The sequence below is a fragment of the Bubalus kerabau genome, chromosome 5, assembly GCF_029407905.1.
Source record: "Bubalus kerabau isolate K-KA32 ecotype Philippines breed swamp buffalo chromosome 5, PCC_UOA_SB_1v2, whole genome shotgun sequence".
Classification (NCBI taxonomy): domain Eukaryota; kingdom Metazoa; phylum Chordata; class Mammalia; order Artiodactyla; family Bovidae; genus Bubalus; species Bubalus kerabau.
Window position 1 is genome coordinate 109,525,768 of NC_073628.1, and position 21,937 is coordinate 109,547,704.

Here is a 21,937-nt window from a genome sequence, read left to right on the forward strand (position 1 = left end):
TTCAGATCATAGTCCACAAAGTGCTTCCCTCAGCACCATCAGTAACTAGAGATCCATGAGATGTAAACACAGAAATCAGAATAATATCATGGTCAGCATTTATTCATTTACACGGAAGGTCTCTTTATTTCTGATCATTTCTACAATTGTGCATACAGAAATAACTCAAACATGTGTGTCTCAAACTGAACCTCCAGAAACTTAGGTTCATATTTGACTCCATAAACATGTCTCTAAATAAATCCCAAACTCCCCAAGTCAACATATCCTTCTAGAATCCTGCACCCTTGCTAGATCACGTTTGCTTTTCTCAATGACACTGAGCTGGTATCAGAAATCAAGGGTGTATTTTCCCTTCATAATATACCTATGTACTAGATTTCAATTTCCAAGTGTCCAGAAGAAAGCTTCTGATAGAGGCAACCACCTAGGCAGGGTATTACAGTATTATGCATTGGGATTCAGATGATCACACACTTCCTCACCACAGTGAGGACAGGGGCTGGGGCTAATCCAAATCTTCCTGGGATGTCCTAAGTCTGTAAGGAGCTGCCAAAGCTCAGCTTTTAGTTGGGCAAGTCTCTCCTGGTTAAGAATACCCAGAAAGCTGTAACTCTCCCGAGGGGCAGGATAAAACTCTAGACGTAAAGCAGACAACCCATCAGTATGACGCAGGAGACTCTGCAGGACAGCCATGGAGATGAGGTTTCCACACACGCTGAAGACCCTGAGCTGGGAGCAGCAGCTCAGGGCAGGCACAAGAGCCGTGAGGAGGGAGTCCGTGATCCCACACAGGTTTAAGTTCAGCTCTTCAAGAGTACCTGCAACTTTCTCCAGCAGGCCTTGGATGAGCTTAGGACAAAAGTTGGTCAGGGTAACACCACTCAGATTCAGGCCCTTTAGCTGACAGATTTTCGGACACTGGGACAGATGGGTCAAGTCTAATTCTGTAAGCAGGCAGTTGGTTATTGAGATGTTGTGCAAGGGGATCGTCAGGCATCTGGAGGAAAAAGAAAAAAAACAAGAAATTAGTTCTGGGAAACCAGAGTGATAAGTGACCTCCACTTGAGAGGTAAATGACTGGCCTGAAACCAAGTTGTTGTTACCATCTGATAAAATTCAATATCCAGAATGCCCAGACTCATTCCAGGCTGAATCCTGCAATTTTCATGTGTGACTAGATCAAGCTAAAAGAATCTTGAAAAAAAAAAAGAACCTTGAAAGCTCTTTTTCCTCATCTATCAAGCAGAGTACAACATACTCCACTTCCTTAGGAGGATGAATGAAGATAATGGAATGCACTAGAATATGCTCAATAGAGAGCCTGAGACAGAGTCTCCATCAAGTATGGACACTACTTAATTTTAGTACTGGGAGCTGAGATAAACATGTTTTAGTTCACATCCCTTCAGTCCATGCTTGGGCTCCAGATGTCTGTATCTCTGGCCAGGTGAGGCACTTGGAGGATGTGTGTAAACAGTAAGACCCCACACCATGCCCTGGGGCTGCCAGACTTCAGCAACTCTCATCCGGGCATCATCTACAAACTTTCTATCATTGTTCACTCTCCTTTTGTCTCTGCTTCATTACTTTTAAAGTCCCAATCTGTAAAGATGGTCTTGGGCTGCATATAATGTAACTAAATAATATATAGGAAATGCATGATTCTGGAGATGATAGTAATGAAGCAGAGACAAAAGGAGAGTGAACAGGGATAGAAGGTATGTAGATGATGCCCAGATGGGAGTCGCTAAAGATTGGCAGCCCCAGGGCATGGTGTGGGGTCTTACTGTTTCTACACATCTTCCAAGTGCCTCACCTGGCCAGAGATATAGGCATTTGGAGCCCAAGCATGGACTGAAGGGATGTGAATTAAAACATGTTTATCTCATCTCCCAGTACTAAAATTAAGTAGTGTCCACACTTGATGGAGACTCTGTCTCAGGCTCTCTATTGAGCATATTCTAGTGCATTCCATTATCTTCATTCATCCTCCTAAGGAAGTGGAGTATGTTGTACTCTGCTTGATAGATGAGGAAAAAGAGCTTTCAAGGTTCCTTTAGCTTGATCTAGGTTTTTCCTTGTCAATGCCATCTTCATAACCTGTCGTTGAACAGAGATATCTCTTCCCAAAGAAGAAATCACATACATGCCCACACTACACCTATGCCTCCTAATTTGTAGCTTCCTAACCTGATGTCTCTTTCCAGAACTTCTATACCAGCTTTCTCACACCTTGATTGCTCCACTTATGTGCTACCACACTTCACAGTAGAGCACCAAATGAGACAATGCACTTGATACTTTACTATTGTGTTCACTGTTGTTCAACAAGGGCTGGTCCCCTCACCTGAGCATCTGGTTCAGGCGGCCTTCAAGGAAAGATGGACCTTCCATACGGAGATAGCGGAGGTACTGCAGTCTGAGGATCTGAGAAGTAAATTGCAGAAGAGCCTGATGGTCCTGTTCCTCAGCAGCAGACCCATGAATGGGGGAGAGAAGGAGTTTCTGAACATTGCTCATCTTGCCCAGGAGAGGAGCAAACTTGGCCAGGCTGGACAGCTTCTGGGTGAAATTCAAGTCCACCTCCTGGATACAGTCCAGCTTCACTATTCGGAAAACTTTCTTAATAGTTTCCCTGGACCTTGAAACAATCTTCATCTTCTTACAGCACAAGTGTATGGAGCCTTTCCGCTGCTCCACCCACGTGAAGAGGTAGGTGATACATTTGCCCCAGGTATTTTCCTTGAGACAAAGATCTACGTACATCTCCAAGGGAGCCAAGGAGTGCTTTGTCCTTGACATGTCCTTAGCCACTGATGCCCTAAGTGAACTTGAGGTCACATGGTACTTGTCTCCAGACCACATGTTCCAGAAGCCCTGGCCAGTATTTCTCAAGTCCAGCACCCGCAGTTTGCACTTCCTATGGGGAAACAGAAGATCGGGTGAGAGTCTTTAAAATACACACTGAATGAAACTACAGCCTCAGAATTTAGGCAACATTCTAACTTCCCATCTTTGCTTTGACTTCACATTCCTGATATCACCTTCTGTCTTTTCTCTTTCCTCTCTTGCTCACTTTCCTCCAGTCCTTTTCATCTTCCATCCTTCCTAGTACACTTTTGTAAGGTATTTCCCAATGTGATCTCAGCAGTGCTCAAGGCTTCTGAGCTTTTTCAGAAGTCTCTGGTCTGCCCTTTGGTCATTCACTCTCCCTGACACCAGCAGTCCCTTCCAGGACACCCAAGACCCTGCCAGGCTACCTGGATCAGACTCACCTGGGCTGAACCTTCTGGGCCAGCAGGACATCAAGTCCATCCAGCACTGCTTCTAAGGTTTCTTGGTGAGGCTTCTTCATCAGCCCTCCTAGAGGCAGGCGGGCAAAGGGCCAGGTTTGCACCATGGCCATCATGGTCTCACTGCGTCTGAGAGAGAAGGCGGCCATGAATAGTGTTGGGTAGAGCTCCATGGGCAGATACTCCAAAGAGCAGATGGCCAAGGCCTCATCTCTCAACAGGCTCATTGCTGCCAAGTTCACAAGTCTGGGTGGGTTGTGAGCACTCATCCTGACTCTTCTCTTAATGGAATCCTGTGAAAATGCAAGGGAACAAAGCATCCTTCTCAGGTCAGTCATACCCATAAGAGTGGTCTCTCTCCCCATCCTTCAGGGAAATCAAATCAGAGCCAAAGTCATCACCTTGGAAATGATGAACCAGAAAGGAAGAAACTCAGTTTGTCAGGCTTCCAGGCTATATTTGGTGGGCACTAAACCATAGCTCTGCCTCTTCTGGCACTAGAGCAAGAATCTCACAAGTACCAAGAAGACAGAAAGGCAACCAATAGCTCCTCCATTTCCTTCCATTGTTTGCTTAATGCATGTCCCTCTTGCACCTTTGTATCAGGAGACTGAACAAGTTGACTCCCTTTCTTTTGGGTGAAAACCTTAAAGTATCATGTTCAGCCCAAATTATGGGGCAATAAGTTCATGTGGAACACAGCTTCAGTCCTCAGTTTCCAAAGTTAACTTTACTGGGAAGGATTAAGGAGATACCTTTTAAAAGCAATGCAATTTGTGCATAAACTAAAAACTTTAAACGTCAAGAAATAGCATTTCCAATAGTTAGATGTCTTTTATTAACAAGAAGAACTGTTTGATAAGACATTTAAATGATATAAGCCAAAGCCAAAATCAAAATGTTTAGGATGAAGGCAAAGCTACACTTTGAGGCAAAAGGAAAGCCTTTAATTTGTTTAACCAAAAGAAAAGGAAAACTCTTCCTGTCATGTCAGATCACATCCCACCTTTCAGTACACACTGACCATTGGCAGAGTATCTTCCCTGAGGTTGATAATTTACCGGCTCAGATGTGGTCCTAGGGCTGCTCAGACCTCAGTCCTGGGGGAGAACACAGGCAGTGACTCAAGATTGAGAAGTTTCTGAGTCTCTTCTTTGGTGTTTGAGGCTTTTATAGAACTTTCTAACCACATCTGCCCTCCTTTCAACTGCTAACTTCCAATCAGAAGTCATTACCTGATTAGATTCCACAAATTCTCTCAGGTTAATCCTGATTGGGTTACAGTGTATCTCCAGATGATTGAGGGAGGGGGTGGGATCTAGGACTTTTTCATTGGTTCACTTCACAAAATAGGATTGAGTTTTGCTAATATGGATAGTTGTATTCCTGGGTGGGAGTAAGGGAAGGGATTATGTGTCCCAAATATTATACAAAAAAACAAAACCCAAGACAATGTCTGGAAAACCTCATTGTTGCATGATTTTTGTCCAAATTAAAATTATTAAATGTCCTAGAATTAAAACAGCTTCATAAAAGCAGTGGTGTTATTTCCAAAGGAAACAAAATAAACTCTTATTTGTTTCAAGTTCACACTTAGGTCTTATATGGGAAATGGCAGATTATGAGTTTATTCACAGGGGCTTGCAACTGGAGATGTCACTGGCCCTCCAGGCTTAATCGCTGACAGCGATGGGCAGTGTGGTGGTGGCCCTTCCTAAAGGGGCCCTGTGAATGACTCAACAGCCTCATGCATGTGGTTTTGTTTGTTTTTCTCTTGGAAAGAAGGACACTAAAGGCTTCTCTTTGGGTGATATTTAGAAACTAAACAGGAGTGGCTAAGAGGAGACAGTCATCTTTGAGGGTGTTTCCTGCTAGAATGTTGAGTTCAGGACATCAAATTGACTTGAAAAGACTAAATCTGAGAATCTGAATGGAAGGAGTCATGACCAACTCTGTGAAGGACATTTGCACATCTGAGAATCAGTGAGGGTGGTCACTGTGGGTTCTTTAGGAACTCAGAGACCAGGTGGGGGGAATGTGAATCAGTCACAGCTAACCTTGTCTTCACTGTGCCTGCTGCTACCAGTAACCATTGTCTTTTAGGTTCTTCACACAGAGGATGCAGCCAAGATAGCAATTAATCCCAGGCATATTCCTGGAATCCTGGGAGCTGAACCATAATCCAATTGGTTTCTTCTACATATTTTTTGATATTACACTGATATTACTTGACTTATTCTGATACTTATTTTGTGAGTAGGGTAAAGACATGATTTGCTGTCTATTTCCCAGTTCCCCTGGTTGCTGCTGGATCATGTTGCAAGGATTAACAAGGGAGCAAGACACCAGCAGGGGATACTTTGCTGCACCTGGCTGCGAGTCAGGGGTTGCACTTGAGTGGCCCAGGGTTTTTCTAGGGGCTGAATCAGAAGCACTTTGCTCTTACAGGGAAGTTTAAATGGAAGGATAACAGAGGCTTCAAGGAACCTCCAAGATTTGATTGTGACTTACTAAAATTGGGGACGATGGGAAAGGAGCAGGTATGGAAAAAGAAAGTAAGGAGTCTGTTAGGTCATATTAGACTTGAGATGGTCATAACATTAAGGAAAAAGAAACATCAAGTACCGAATAGCACTTGCAACAAAATCCTATTCATATAAAATGATATACATACTCATTCAAGAGCTAATGGCAAATGTTTCTTGTGAAATTTAAATTTTATACCTGGAATGGCAGGACTGTGGGGATGCAAAGGCAATTCCAGCCCCAGCAACATCAAAATCAGGCTAACAAACCAACATTGGTCTCAGGTGTAGAACAACAAAGACATGCAGTTTCCCTGTCATTGTAGGTCACGTTAGAGTTCCTTGCTGACCACTTTTCTCATACTAGAGGCTATAGGATGGCCAAATACATTCCACACACAGTGTTTTAACAAAGAAAATTTGTTGCTAGAGGAAAAGAATCCCATGTTTTATATCACAATTTCCTCTCCACTGTCCCTTAGCAGAAAAATGTTTAAAGAAAAATGTAGGAACACTGAACCCAACATCACAAAAGGCATCAGTTCAGCTCAGTTCAGTTGCTCAGTCGTGTCTGACTCTTTGTGACTCCATGAATCGCAGCACGCCAGGCCTCCCTGTACATCATCAACTCCCGGAGTTCACTCAGACTCACGTCCATCGAGTCAGTGATGCCATCCAGCCATCTCATCCTCTGTTGTCCCCTTCTCCTCCTGCACCCAATCAGCATTAGAGTCTTTTCCAATGAGTCAACTCTTCTCATGAGCTGGCCAAATTACTGGAGTTTCAGCTTCAGCATCATTCCTTCCAAAGAAATCCCAGGGCTGATCTCCTTCAGAATGGACTGGTTGCATCTCCTTGCAGTCCAAGGGACTCTCAAGAGTCTTCTCCAGCACCACAGTTCAAAAACATCAATTCTTCAGTGCTCAGCCTTCTTCACAGTCCAACCACACATCCATACATGACCACTGAAAAACCATAGCCTTGACTAGACGGACCTTTGGTGGCAAAGTAATGTCTCTGCTTTTCACTATGCTATCTAATTTGGTCATAACTTTCCTTCCAAGGAGTAAGTGTCTTTTAATTTCATGGCTGCAGTCACCATCTGCAGTGATTTTGGAGCCCCCAAAAATAAAGTCAGCCACTGTTTGCACTGTTTCCCCATCTATCTCCCATGAAGTGATGGGACCAGATGCCATGATCTTCATTTTCTGAATGCTGAGCTTTAAGCTAACTTTTTCACTCTCCACTTTCACTTTCATCAAGAGGCTCTTTAGTTCTTCTTCACTTTCTGCCATAAGGGTGGTGTCATCTGCATATCTGAGGTTATTGATATTTCTCCCGGCAATCTTGATTCCAGCTTGTGTTTCTTCCAGCCCAGCGATTCTCATGATGTACTCTGTATATAAGTTAAATAAACAGGGTGATAATATACAGCCTTGACGAACTCCTTTTCCTATTTGGAACCAGTCTGTTGTTCCATGTCGAGTTCTAACTGTTGCTTCCTGACCTGCATACAGATTTCTTAAGAGGCAGGTCAGGTGATCTGGTATTTCCATCTCTTTCAGAATTTTCCAGTTTATTGTGATCCACACAGTCAAAGGCTTTGGCATAGTCAATAAAGCAGAAATAGATGTTTTTCTGGAACTCTCTTGCTTTTTTGATGATCCAGAGGATGTTGGCAATTTGGTCTCTGGTTCCTTTGCCTTTTCTAAAACCAGCTTGAACATCAGGAAGTTCACGGTTCATGTATTGCTGAAGCCTGGCTTGGAGAATTTTGAGCATTACTTTACTAGCATGTGAGATGAGTGCAATTGTGCGGTCGTTTGAGCATTCTTTGGCATTGCCTTTCTTTGGGATTGGAATGAAAACTGACCTTTTCCAGTCCTGTGGCCACTGCTCAGTTTTCCAAATTTACTGGCATATTGAGTGCCGCACTTTCACAGCATCATCTTTCAGAATTTGAAAGAGCTCAACTGGAATGCCATCACCTCCACTAGCTTTGTTCGTAGTGATGCTTTTCTAAGGCCCACTTGACTTCACATTCCAGGATGTCTGGCTCTAGGTCAGTGATCACACCATCGTGATTATCTGGGTCGTGAAGATCTTTTTTTGTACAGTTCTTCCGTGTATTATTGCCACGTCTTCTTAATATCTTCTGCTTCTGTTAGGTCCATACCATTTCTGTCCTTTATCGAGCCCATCTTTGCATGAAATGGTCCCTTGGTATCTCTGATTTTCTGGAAAAGATCTGTAGTCTTTCCCATTCTGTTGTTTTCCTCTATTTCTTTGCATTGATGGCTGAGGAAGGCTTTCTTATCTCTTCTTGTTATTCTTTGGAACTCTGCATTCAGATGCTTATATCTTTCCTTTTCTCCTTTACTTTTCGCTTCTCTTTTTTTCACAGCTATTTGTAAGGCCTCCCCAGACAGCCATTTTGCTTTTTTGGCATCATGTGGCATAAATTCAAAATCAGCTCACTGATGTTGGGTTCCATGCCCTCCAGGTCTCCCTGCTCCCCTACCATCCTTCACCCACCCGACCTGGTCCTAGGTGATGGGGGATTCCTTTCTCATAGATGAAAATGCCAGAAAATTTGACCTGAGCCTGGGGTATTGTAACAGGAAGACATAAATACTGTTCTCCCCACAACTGCAGTGGGCAATGAAGGGTATGACCCTCGGGTGTGAGTTGGGATCTTGGGTTTCACAAACCACATTTATCCAAGATTCTTTTCCAGTAGCTATGGGAGTTCAAATCAAGGATTACAAAAAAAAAAAAGAACCCAGCATAAAAGGCAGATTCAGGAGCCACCCGGGGCACCTACAGTGTCACAAGAAGCTCAAAACTAATTTATTTTTCAAATAAAGAACCTGAGGCCCAGGGCATGAAATGAGCTACCAGAAAGTTAATGAGAATTCCCAGTAAGCTCCATATGGTTTATAGGTAAACAGAGTTTAAGCTTCCAATTCATGCAAAAATTCTCTGAACATCCTTATACATATGATCGTCAAAAGGCCCCAGAAATTTTCCAAGGAAAAAATAGGAAATCATTGGATGGGGAAATCTGATTTGGATTTTCTTACTCTTCTGTTCCTTGGAGTTAGTGCCAATCAGAGACCCCTGGGCCTTAAGCCATAGCCAAAGGAAAGAATAGTTAAATTGGCCACCAGAGAACAGGCTTGACACAGCCAACAGGCTGAACTCCAGGCAGGTGGCCTTTAAAGTGCTGGCTACTGTCATCAAAGCATCACACCTTGGCAGAGGGAATGACTGACCTGTGAGACTCTGCCTCAGGTTCTGGTCGTTGCTGTGGCCTTAGATATTGTCTTGATTATGCCTGCAGTCTTCATGTCAAACAACAGCCCTGCCATTCCCATGTCCGAGGTCAGGGGCAGAAGTCGAGAGGACCCCATGCCCGAAGGGTGGCAGCCACGAGGAGTTACCCCACGTCCGAGGTCAGGGGCAGCGGTCGAGAGTGCTAGGCTGCAACGGCGCAGGAATGGCCGAGAGGAGCTACCCTGCGAACGACGTCAGGGGCAACCGCTGAGAGGAGCAGGGTACCCTGCCAACGAGGCCAGGTGCGGCGGCCTGGAGGAGCTACAATACACACGAGGTCAGGGATGGTAGCGGGGAGGACCAACCACATGCCCAAGGCCAGGGGCAGCGGCCTGGAGGACCACCCCACATCCAAGGAGCAGTGGCTGCCTGGGCGCAGGAGGGCCTAGAGGAGCTATCCCACGTTGAAGGTCAGAAAGGGCGGCGGCGAGGAGATACCCCTCGTCCAAGGTAAGGAGCAGCGGCTGCGCTTTGCTGGAGCAGCCATGAAGAGATACCCACGCCCAAGGTAAGAGAAACCCAAGTAAGATGGTAGGTGTTGCAAGAGGGCATCAGAGGGCAGACACACTGAAACCATACTCACAGAAAACTAGTCAATCTAATCACACTAGGACCACAGCCTTGTCTAACTCAATGGAACTAAGCCATGCCCCTGGGGCAACCCAAGACGGGCGGGTCATAGTGGAGAGACCTGACAGAATGTGGTCCACTGGAGAAGGAAATGGCAAAAAAAAAAAAAAGAAGGGAATGGCAAACCACTTCAGTATTCTTGCCTTGAGAACCTCATGAACAGTATGAAAAGGCAAAATGATAGGATACTGAAAGAGGAACTCCCCAGGTTAGTAGGGGCCCAATATGCTACTGGAGATCAGTGGAGAAAGAACTCAAGAAAGAATGAAGGGATGGAGCCAAAGCAAAAACAATACCCAGCTGTGGATGTGACTGGTGATATAAGCAAGGTCCGATGCTGTAAAGACCAATATTGCATAGGAACCTGGAATGTTAGGTACATGAATCAAGGCAAATTGAAAGTGGTCAAACAGGAGATGGCAAGAGTGAGTGTTGACATTCTAGGAATCAGTGAACTAAAATGGACTGGAATGGGTGAATTTAACTCAGATGACCATTATATCTACTACTGCGGGCAGGAATCCCTCAGAAGAAATGGAGTAGCCATCACGGTCAACAAAAGAGTCCAAAATGCAGTACTTAGATGCAATCTCAAAAACGACAGAATGAGCTCTGTTCGTTTCCAAGGTAAACCATTCAATATCACAGTAATCCAAGTCTATGCCCCAACCAGTAATGCTGAAGAAGCTGAAGTTGAACGGTTCTATGAAGACCTACAAGACCTTTTAGAACTAACATCCAAAAAAGATGTCTTTTTCATTATAGGGGACTGGAATGCAAAAGTAGAAAGTCAAGAAACACCTGGAGTAACAGGCAAATTTGGCCTTGGAATAAGGAATGAAGCAAGGCAAAGGCTAATAGAGTTTTGCCAAGAAAATGCACTGGTCATAGCAAACACCTTCTCCCAACAACACAAGAGAAGACTCTACACATGGACATCACCAGATGGTCAACACCGAAATCAGATTAATTATGTTCTTTGCAGCCAAAGATGGAGAAGCGCTATACAGTCAACAAAAACAAGATCAGGAGCTGACTGTGGCTCAGATCATGAACTCCTTATTACCAAATTCAGACTGAAATTGAAGAAAGTAGGGAAAACCACTAGACCATTCAGGTATGACCTAAATCAAATCCCTTATGATTATACAGTAGAAGTGAGAAATAGATTTAAGGGCAAGGTCTGACAGATACAGTGCCTGATGAACTATGGAATGAGGTTCATGACACTGTACAGGAGACAGGGATCAAGACCATCCCCATGGAAAAGAAATGCAAAACAGCAAAATGGCTGTCTGGGGAGGCCTTACAAATAGCTGTGAAAAGAAGAGAAGCAAAAAGCAAAGGAGAAAAGGAAAGATATAAGCATCTGAATGCAGAGTTCCAAAGAATAGCAAGAAGAGATAAGAAAGCCTTCCTCAGCCATCAATGCAAAGAAATAGAGGAAAACAACAGAATGGGAAAGACTACAGATCTTTTCCAGAAAATCAGAGATACCAAGGGACCATTTCATGCAAAGATGGGCTCGATAAAGGACATAAATGGTATGGACCTAACAAAAGCAGAAGATATTAAGAAGACGTGGTAAGAATACACAGAAGAACTGTACAAAAAAAGATCTTCACGACCCAGATAATCACGATGGTGTGATCACTGACCTAGAGCCAGACATCCTGGAATGTGAAGTCAAGGGGGCCTTAGAAAGCATCACTACGAACAAAGCTAGTGGAGGTGATGGAATTCCAGTTGAGCTATTTCAAATGCTGAAAGATGATGCTGTGAAAGTGCTGCACTCAATATGCCAGTAAATTTGGAAAACTGAGCAGTGGCCACAGGACTGGAAAAGGTCAGTTTTCATTCCAATCCCAAAGAAAGGCAATGCCAAAGAATGCTCAAACGACCGCACATTTGCACTCATCTCACATGCTAGTTAAGTAATGCTCAAAATTCTCCAAGCCAGGCTTCAGCAATACATGAACCGTGAACTTCCTGATGTTCAAGCTGGTTTAAGAAAAGGCAAAGGAACCAGAGACCAAACTGCTAACATCCACTGGACCATGGAAAAAGCAAGAGAGTTCCAGAAAAACATCTATTTCTGCTTTATTGACTATGCCAAAGCCTTTGACTGTGTGGATCACAATAAACTGTGGAAAATTCTGAAAGAGATGGGAATACCAGACCACCTGACCTGCCTCTTAAGAAATCTGTATGCAGGTCAGGAAGCAACAGTTAGAACTCGACATGGAACAACAGACTGGTTCCAAATAGGAAAAGGAGTTCGTCAAGGCTGTATATTGTCACCCTGTTTATTTAACTTATATGCAGAGTACATCATGAAAAACGCTGGGCTGGAAGAAACACAAGCTGGAATCAAGATTGCCGGGAGAAATATCAATAATCTCAGATATGCAGATGACACCACCCTTATGGCAGAAAGTGAAGAGGAACTAAAAAGCCTCTTGATGAAAGTGAAAGTGGAGAGTGAAAAAGTTGGCTTAATGCTCAATATTCAGAAAACGAAGATCATGGCATCCGGTCCCATCACTTCATGGGAAATGGATGGGGAAACAGTGGAAACAGAGTCAGACTTTATTTTTTGGGGGCTCCAAAATCACTGCAGGTGGTGACTGCAGCCATGAAATTAAAAGACGCTTACTCCTTGGAAGGAAAGTTATGACCAACCTAGATAGCATATTGAAAAGCAGAGACATTACTTTGCCAACAAAGGTCCGTCTAGTCAAGGCTATGGTTTTTCCAGTGGTCATGTATGGATGTGAAAGCTGGATTGTGAAGAAGGCTGAGTGCCGAAGAATTGATGCTTTTGAACTGTGGTGTTGGAGAAGACTCTTGAGAGTCCCTTGGACTGCAAGGAGATGCAACCAGTCCATTCTGAAGGAGATCAGCCCTGGGATTTCTTTGGAAGGAATGATGCTGAAGCTGAAACTCCAGTAATTTGGCCACCTCATGCGAAGAGTTGACTCATTGGAAAAGACTCTGATACTGGGAAATATTGAAGGCAGGAGGAGAAGGGGACGACAGAAGATGAGATGGCTGGATGGCATCACTGACTTAATGGACATGAGTCTGAGTGAACTCCGGGAGTTGGTGATGGACAGGGAAGCCTGGCGTGCTGCGATTCATGGGGTCGCAAAGAGTCGGACATGACTGAGCAACTGATCTGATCTGAGAGTACATCATGGGAAATCCAGGGCTGGATGAAGCTCAAGCTGGAATCAAGATTGCTGGAAGAAATAGCAATATCTTCAAATATGCAGATGATACCACCATAATGGCAGAAAGCAAAGAGGAATTAAAGAACTTCTTGATGAAGGTGAAAGAGCAGAAAGTGAAACAACTGGCTTAAAACTCAACATTCAAAAAATTAAGATCATGGCATCTAGTCCCATCACTTCATGGTAAATAGATGGGGAAAAAATGAAAATAGAGACAAACTTTACTTTCTTGGGCTCCAAAATCACTGTGGACAGTGACTGCAGTCATAAAATTAAAAGATCTTGCTCCTTGGAAGAAAAGCTATGAAGAAACCAGACAGCATATTACAAGGCAGAGAAGTCACTTTGCTGACAAAGTCCATATAGTCAAATTATGGTTTTTCCAGTAGCTATGTACAGATGTGAGAGTTAGACCACAAAGAGGGCTGAGTGCTGAAGAATTCATGCTTTCAAAATGAGAGGCTAGAGAAGACTCAAGAGTCCCTTCAACAGCAAAGAGATCAACCCTGATTTCAAAAGGAAATCAACCCTGAATATTCATTCAAAGGACTGATGCTGAAGCTCAAGCTCCAATACTTTGGCCACCTGATGCAAAGAGCTGATTCACTGGAAAAGACCCTGATGCTGGGAAAGATTGAAGGCAGGAGGAGAAGGAGGCGACAGAGGATGAGATGGTTGGATGGCATCACCGACTCAGTGGACATGAGTGTGACAAACTCTGCGAGATGGTGAAAGATAAGGAAGCCCAGTGTGTTACATTCCATGGGGTTGAAAAGAGCTGGACATGATTGAGTGACTGAAAAACTCATCTCCACTTCCAGTCTTCTCTTAAGCTTTTCCTTAGGGACAAATATTTCAGTTGCTATTTCAGTAAACAAAGGATGTTGAAACCAAAAGGCCATCATCCACTGCAGCTGCCCCCAAAACAGTATGCCCCGAGGGGAATTCAAGCAGGAGAAAACAGGATGGTGTCCTGAGGTAGTTAAGATGTGTATCATATGGATATGGGCCATATGCATATCATATGGACTTCAATAAGTCCAGACTTTTGCTAATGCATATCACATGGACTTCAGTAAGTTCAGGCTCCTGCCTCTTTCCATACATAAAAAAAGCATGAAAAGGAACTTCCCTGGTGGTCCAGTGGTTAAGAATCCACCTGTCAATTAACAAAGACCTAGAAGAACTAAAAAATAAACATACACAGACAAACAACACAATTACAGAAGTTAAAAATACTCTAGAAGGAATAAATAGAAGAATATCTGAAGCAGAAGAATAGATCAGTGAGCTGGAAGATAAAATGGTGAACATAACTGCTGAAGAGGAGAATAAAGTAAAAAGAATGAAAAGAACTGAGAATAGTCTCAGAGATCTCTGGGACAATATTAAATGTACCAACATTCAAATTATAGGGGTCCCAGAAGAAGAAGAGAAAAAGAAAGGGTATGAGAAAATTTTTGAAGAGATTATAGTTGAAAATTTCCCCAACATGGAAAAGGAAATAGTCAATCAAGTCCAAGAGGTGCAAAGAGTCACATACAGGATAAACCCAAGGAGAAACATGCCAAGGTACATACTAATCAAACTAACAAAGATTAAACACAAAGAAAGAATATTAAAAGCAACAAAGGAAAAGCAACAAGCAACATACAAGGGAAACCCCATAAATTTAACAGCTGATCATTCAGCAGAAACTCTGCAGGCCAGAATGGAATGGCAGGACATATTTAAAGTACTGAAAGGGTAAAATCTATAACCAAGATTACTCTACTGAAAGGATCTCATTCAAAATTGATCTCATTCAAAAGGATCTCATTCAAAATAAACAGCTTTTCAGACAAGCAAAAGTTAACAGAATTCAGAACCACCAAACCAGCTTTACAACAAATGTTAAAGGGACTTATAGTGTCAGAAAATACAAAAGAAGAAAAAGATCTACAAAAACAAAGCTCAAACAATTAAGAATGTGGCAATAGAAACAAATATATATATATATATATATATATATATATATATATATATACACACACACACACACACACACATACACACACATATAAAATCACTTTAAATGTAAATGGAGACAGGCTGAATGGATACAAAAACAAGACACACATATATGCTGTTTATAAGAAACCCACTTCAGACCTAAAGACATATATACACTGAAAGTGAGAGGATGGAAAAATATATTCCATGCAAATGAAAAGCAAAAGAAAGCTGGAGTAGCAATCATCATATCAGAAAAAGTAGACCTTAAAATAAAGATTACAAGAGATAAGGAAGAACACTACATAATGATCAAGGGATCAATCCAAGAGGAAGACATAACAATTGTAAATATCTATGCTATGAAGCAGAAGATATTAAGAAGAGGTGGCAAGAATACACAGAAAAACTATACAAAAAAGATGTTCATGACACAGATAATCATGATGCTGTGATCACTCACCTAGAGCCAGACATCCTGGAATGTGAAGTCAAGTGGGCCTTAGGAAGCATCACTATGAACAAAGCCAGTGGAGGTGATGGAATTCCAGTTGAGCTATTTCAAATCCTGAGAGATGATGCTGTAAAAGTGCTGAACTCAGTATGTCAGCAAATTTGGAAAACTCAGCAGTGGCCACAGAACTGGAAAAGGTCAGTTTTCATTCCAGTCCCAAAGAAAGGCAATGCCAAAGAATGCTCAAACGACCGCACAATTGCACTTATCTCACACGCTAGTAAAGTAATGCTCAAAATTCTCCAAGCCAGGCTTCAGCAATACGTGAACCATGAACTTCCAGATGTTCAAGCTGGTTTTAGAAAAGGCAGAGGAACCAGAGACCAAATTGCCAACATCTGCTGGATCATCGAAAAAGCAAGAGAGTTCCAGAAAAACATCAATTTCTGCTTTATTGACTATGCCAAAACTTTTGACTGTGTGGATCACAATAAACTGTGGAAAATTCTGAAAGAGATAGGAATACCAGATGACCTGCCTCTTGAGAAACCTGTATGAAGGTCAGGAAGCAACAATTAGAACTGAACATGGAACAACATACTGGTTCAAAATAGGAAAAGGAGGACGTCAAGGCTGTATAGAGTCACCCTGCTTATTTAACTTATATGCAGAGTACATCATGAGAAACGCTGGGCTGGAAGAAGCTCAAGCTGGAGTCAGGATTGCCAGGAGAAATATCAATAACCTCAGATATGCAGATGACACCACCCTTATGGCACAGAGTGAAGAAGAACTAAAGAGCCTCTTGATGAAAGTAAAAGAGGAGAGTGAAAAGTTGGCTTAAAACTCAACATTCAGAAAATGAAGATCATGACATCCAGTCCCATCACTTCGTGGCAAATAAATGGGGAAACAGTGGAAACAGTGGCTGACTTTATTTTGGGGGGCTCCAAAATCACTGCAGATGGTGACTGCAGCCATGAAATTAAAAGATGCTTACTCCTTGGAAGGAAAGTTATGACCAACCTAGATAGCATATTCAAAAGCAGAGACATTACTTTGCCAACAAAGGTCCATCTAGTCAAGGCTATGGTTTTTCCTGTGGTCATGTATGGATGTGAGAGTTCGACTGTGAAGGAGGCTGAGCACCGAAAAATTGATGCTTTTGAACTGTGGTGTTGGAGAAGACTCTTGAGAGTCTCTTGGACTGCAAGGAGATCCAACCAGTCCATTCTAAAAGAGATCAGTCATGGGTGTTCATTGGAAGGACTGACATTGAAGCTGAAACTTTAATAATTTGGCTACCTGATGCGAAGAGCTGACTCATATGAAAAGACCCTGATGCTGGGAAAGATTGAGGGCAGGAGGAGAAGGGGACGACAGAGGATGAGATGGTTGGATGGCATCATTGACTCAATGGACATGAGTTTGGGTGAACTCCAGGAGTTGGTGATGGACAGGGAGGCCTGGCGTGCTGCGGTTCATGGGGTCACAAAGAGTCAGATATGACTGAGCAACTGAACTGAACTGAACTGATGCACCCAATATAGGAGCACCTCAATACATAAGACAAACACTAACAGACATAAAAGGAGAAATTGATAGTAATACAGCAATAGTAGGAGACTTTAACACCCAACTCATATCAATGGACAGATCATCAAGAGAAAATTAATAAGGACCCACAAGTCTTATATGATAGATTAGACAAGATGGATCTCATTGATATCTTCAGGACATTCCATCCAAATGCAGATGAATATACCTTCTCAAATGCTCATGGAACTTTCTCCAGAATAGAATACATCTTGGGTCACAAATCAAACCTCAGTAAATTTAATAAAATTGAAATCATATCAAGCATCTTTTCTGACCACAATGCTATGAAACTAGATATAAATTACAAGAAAAAAAAAACTGTAAAAATCACAAACTCATGGAGATTAAACAATACATTTCTAAATAATGAACAGGTTACTGAAGAAATCCAAAGGGAAATTAAAAAATTCATAGAAAAACATGACAATGAAAACAAGACAACTCAAAACCTATGGGATGCAGCAAAAGCAGTTCTAAGAGGGAAGTTTATAGTAATACAATCCTACCTCAAGAAACAAGAAAAACATCCAATAGACAACCTAACTTTACACCTAAAACAATTGGAAAAAGAAGAACAAAAACCCAAAATTAGTAGAAGAAAAGAAGTCATAAAGATATGAGCAGAAATACATGAAAATGAAATGAAAGAAACAACAGTAAATATTAATAAAACTAAAAGCTGGTTCTTTGAGAAGATAAATAAAATTGACAAACTTTTAGCCAGACTCATCAAGCAAAAAAGAGAGAAGAATCAAATCAACAAAATTAGAAATGAAAAAGGTGAGGTTACAACAGACAATGCAGAAATACAAAGGATTATAAGAGACTATTATGAACAACTATATGGCAATAAAATGGATAACCTGGAAGAAATGGACAGATTCTTAGAAAAGTTCAATCTTGCAAGACTAAACCAGGAAGAAATAGAAATTACGGACAACCCAATTACAAGCACTGAAATTGAAACTGTGATCAAAAATCTCCCAAAAAACAAAAGCCCAGAACCAGATAGCTTCACAGGAGAATTCTATCAAGCATTTAGAGAAGAGCTAATGCCTATCCTTCTAAAACTCTTTCCAAAAATTACAGAGGAAGGAACACTTCCAAACTCATTCTAGGAGGCCACCATCACCCTGATACTAAAACCAGACAAAGATAACACACATAAAAAAGAAAACTACAAGTCAATATCACTGACGAACAGATTCAAAAATCCTCAACAAAATCTTAGCAAACAGAATTCAGCAACACATCAAAAAGCTCATACACCATGATCAAGTTGGGTTTATTCTAGGGATGCAAGGATTCTTCAACATATGCAAATCAATCAATGTGATACACCATATTAACAAATTGAAAGATAAAAACCATATGATAATCTCAATAATGCAGAAAAAGGCTTTGACAAAATTCAGCACCCATTTATGATGAAAACTCTTCAAAAAAAATGGGCATAGAAGGAACCTACCTCAACATAGTAAAGGCCATATATGAAGAGCCTACAGCAAACATTATTCTCAATGGTGAAAAAAATGAAACCATTCCCCCTAAGATCAGGAACAAGATAAGCATGTCCACTTTCACCACTATTATTCAACATAGTTCTGCAAGTCGTAGCTACAGCATTCAGAGAAGAAAAAGAAATAAAAGGAATCCAGATCAGAAAAGAAGAAGTAAAGCTCTCACCTGTTTGCAGGTGACATGATACTGTGCATAGAAAACCCTAATCAGAAAATTACTAGAGCTAAAGACTGAATTTAGCAAAGTCACAGGTTACAAAATCAATACACAGAAATCACTTGCATTCCTATATTCCAACAATGAAAAATCAGAAAGAGAAATTAAGAAATCAATCCTATTCACCTTGCAACAAAAAGATTAAAATATCTAGGAATAAACCTACCTAAGGAGACAAAATAACTGTATGCAGAAAATTATAAGACACTGATGAAAGAAATCAAAGATGATATAAAAGATGGAGAGATATTCCTGGTTAGGAAGAATCAATATTGTGAAAATGAGTATACTATAGATTCAAACGCAATCTATAGATTCAATGAGACCCCTATCAAATTACCAATGCCACTTTTAACAAAACTAGAAAAAAATAAGTCAAAATTTATATGGAAACACAGAAGACCCCAAATAGCCAAAGCATTCTTGAGAAAGAAGATTGGAGGTGGAGGAATCAATCTTTCTGATTTCAGATTATTCTACAAAGCTACAGTCATCAAAACAGTATGGTACTGGCATAAAAACAGAAATATAGACCAATGGAACAAGATAGAAAGCCCAGAAATAAACCCATGCACCTATAGGTACCTTATTTTTGACACAGGAGGCAAGAATATACAATAGGGCAAAGACAGCCTCTTCAATAAGTGATTCTGGGAAAACTGTACAGTGACATGTAAAAGAATGAAATTAGAACACTTCCTAACATCATACACAAAGATAAACTCAAAACAGATTAAAGACCTAAATGTAAGACCAGAAAGTATAAAACTCTTAGAGGAAAACATAGGCAGAAGACTCAATGACATAAATCAAAGCAAGATCCACTATGACCCACCTCCTAGAGTGATGGAAATAAAAACAAAAGTAAGCAGTTGGGACCTGATTAAACTTAAAAGCTTATGCACAGCAAAGGAAATTATAAGCAAGGTGAAAAGACAACCCACAGAATAGGAGATAATAATAGCAAATGAAACAACTGACAAAGGATTAATTTCCAAAATACATAAACAGCTCATACAACTCAAAACCAGAAAAACAAACAATCCAATCAAAAAGTGGGGAAAAGACCTAAACAGACATTTCTCCAAAGAAGACATACAGATGACTAATAAACACATGAAAAGATGCTCAACAACGCTCATTATTAGAGAAATGAAAATCAAAACTACAATGAGACATCACCTCACAACAGTCAGAATGGCCATCATCAAAAAGTCTACAAACAATAAATGCTGGAGAGGTTATAGAAAAAAGGGAACCCTCTTACACTGCTGGTGGGAATGTAAATTGATACAGCCACTATGGAAGATGGTATGGAGAGTCCATAAAAAAAACTAGGAATAAAACCACCATATGACCCAGCAATCCCACTCCTGGGCATATACCCTGAGGAAACCAAAACTGAAAAAGACATACGTACTCCAATGTTCACTGAAGCCCTATTTACAATAGCTAGAGCATGGAAGCAACCTAGATGTCCATCAACAGATGAAAGGATAAAGAAGTTGTGGTACATATACACAATGGAATATTACTCAGCCATAAAAAGGAACGCATTTGAATCAGTTCTAATGAGATGGATTAAACTAGAGCCTATTATACTGAGTGAAGTAAGTCAGAAAGAGAAAGATAAATATTGTGTACTAATGCATATATACAGAATCTAGAAAGATGGCACCAAAGAACTTATTTGCAGGGCAGCAAAGGAGAAACAGACATAGAGAACAGACTTATGGACATGAGGAGAGGGGAAGAGAGGGTGAGACGAATGGAGAGAGTAACATGTAAACTTACATTACCATATGTAAAATAGATATCCAATAGGAATTTGCTGTATGTTTCAGGGAACTCAAACAGGGCCTCTGTATCACCCTAGAAGGATAAGATGGGGTGGGAAAAGGGAGCAAGGTTCAAAAGGGAGGAGACATGCATATACCTATGGCTGATTCATGTTGAGGTTTGACAGAAAAGCAACAAAATTCTGTAAAGAAATTATGCTTCAATGAAAAAACAAATTAAAAAAAAATAAAAGAAGCCACCTGTCAGTGCAAGGGATACAGCTTGGATCCCTGGTCTGGGAAGATTCCATATGCTGTGGAGGAACTAAACCCATGCTCCATAACTCCTGAGCACTCGACTATAGCCTGAGACCTGTGACTACTGAAGCCCACATGCCCTGGAGCCCATGCTCTGCAATGAAAAAAGCCAGCAAAATGAGAAACCAATGCATTTCAACTAGAGAGTAGCCCCTGCTTGCCCGAACAAGAGAAAGGCTGCACTCAGCAAAGAAGACCCAGCACAGCCTCCCCTCCTCCCTCAAAAAGTACATAAATAAATAACAATTTTTAAAAAGCATGAAAATCATTGAGATGTATCATTTTTATCATATGAAGTAATCTTTTGATGTTTTCTGAATGTTTTTTCAGGAAATGACTTTACATACTCTGGCTTTCCCATATAACTTTTTTCCCTCCTTATAACTTTCAGTTCCTCAGAGCAATCTGAGAAGCCACCTTTCTGGCCATAATCTTCTGTAAAGTCACCAAGTAAAACATATTTGTCACATTTTAAGTTGTGCATTTCTTGTCATTTTACATGCTCTTCCAAGACCTTTTCCCACCCACAGTGTCCTGTCCCCACTCACCTGAGTTCCAGGCGTTAGATGAAAACCGTCGACTAAAACGCTAGTCACCACCTGAAAGTAGAGAGTTATTTTACTTGGTTCGGAATGTTTAGGACCCAAGCCCAGGAGACAGCATCTCAGAGGCTCTGAGAAAACTGCTCCAAGGAGGCAGGAGGGGGAGTCAGGCTATTGACAAGTTTGTAACAAAGGGAGCAGGCAGTAACGTCAAAGATTATTGTGAGGTTAAAAAAAAAAAAACACAAAAAAAACACACACAAAAAACAGATATCAAGTTAAGGAATTTAACATTGTATGTATGGCGAGATACAAGCCCCTGGGCTCACTGAATCCATTCCTTTCATACGCACCTCAGCTCTCTGGGGTCAAATCTTGTTCCCTTGTTCACGCTAAGGGTGGCAAAGGTGGAAGATGGCTGCTTCTTGCATTCCCGACCAGCTCCTCGGCTACGATCCTGGGGAATGGCGACATCTGCTGGATTGGAGGTTTACATC

General features: G+C 41.4%; 1 protein-coding gene across 1 annotated transcript; it reads right to left on the reverse strand.

The window, feature by feature from the left end:
• Positions 1-75: 75 nt before the first annotated feature.
• LOC129653217 (PRAME family member 8-like) lies at positions 76-21,497 on the reverse strand. Its single transcript, XM_055582667.1, has 4 exons — positions 21,447-21,497; positions 3,279-3,589; positions 2,351-2,923; positions 76-1,000 (listed from the first exon to the last, which is right to left on the reverse strand). The coding sequence occupies exons 2-4, from the start codon at positions 3,563-3,565 to the stop codon at positions 448-450; spliced, it is 1,413 nt and encodes a 470-aa protein (XP_055438642.1). The 5' UTR covers positions 3,566-3,589; positions 21,447-21,497; the 3' UTR covers positions 76-447.
• Positions 21,498-21,937: the final 440 nt, after the last annotated feature.

Excerpts from the sequence above, each read along its gene's own strand:
- LOC129653217 (XM_055582667.1), bottom strand. The coding sequence starts at position 3,565 with ATGAGTGCTCACAACCCACCCAGACTTGTGAACTTGGCAGCAATGAGC. Across the intron at positions 2,924-3,278 it reads GCCCAGAAGGTTCAGCCCAG|GAAGTGCAAACTGCGGGTGC; the intron begins GTGAGTCTGATC and ends GTTTCCCCATAG. Across the intron at positions 1,001-2,350 it reads CGCCTGAACCAGATGCTCAG|ATGCCTGACGATCCCCTTGC; the intron begins GTGAGGGGACCA and ends TTTTTCCTCCAG.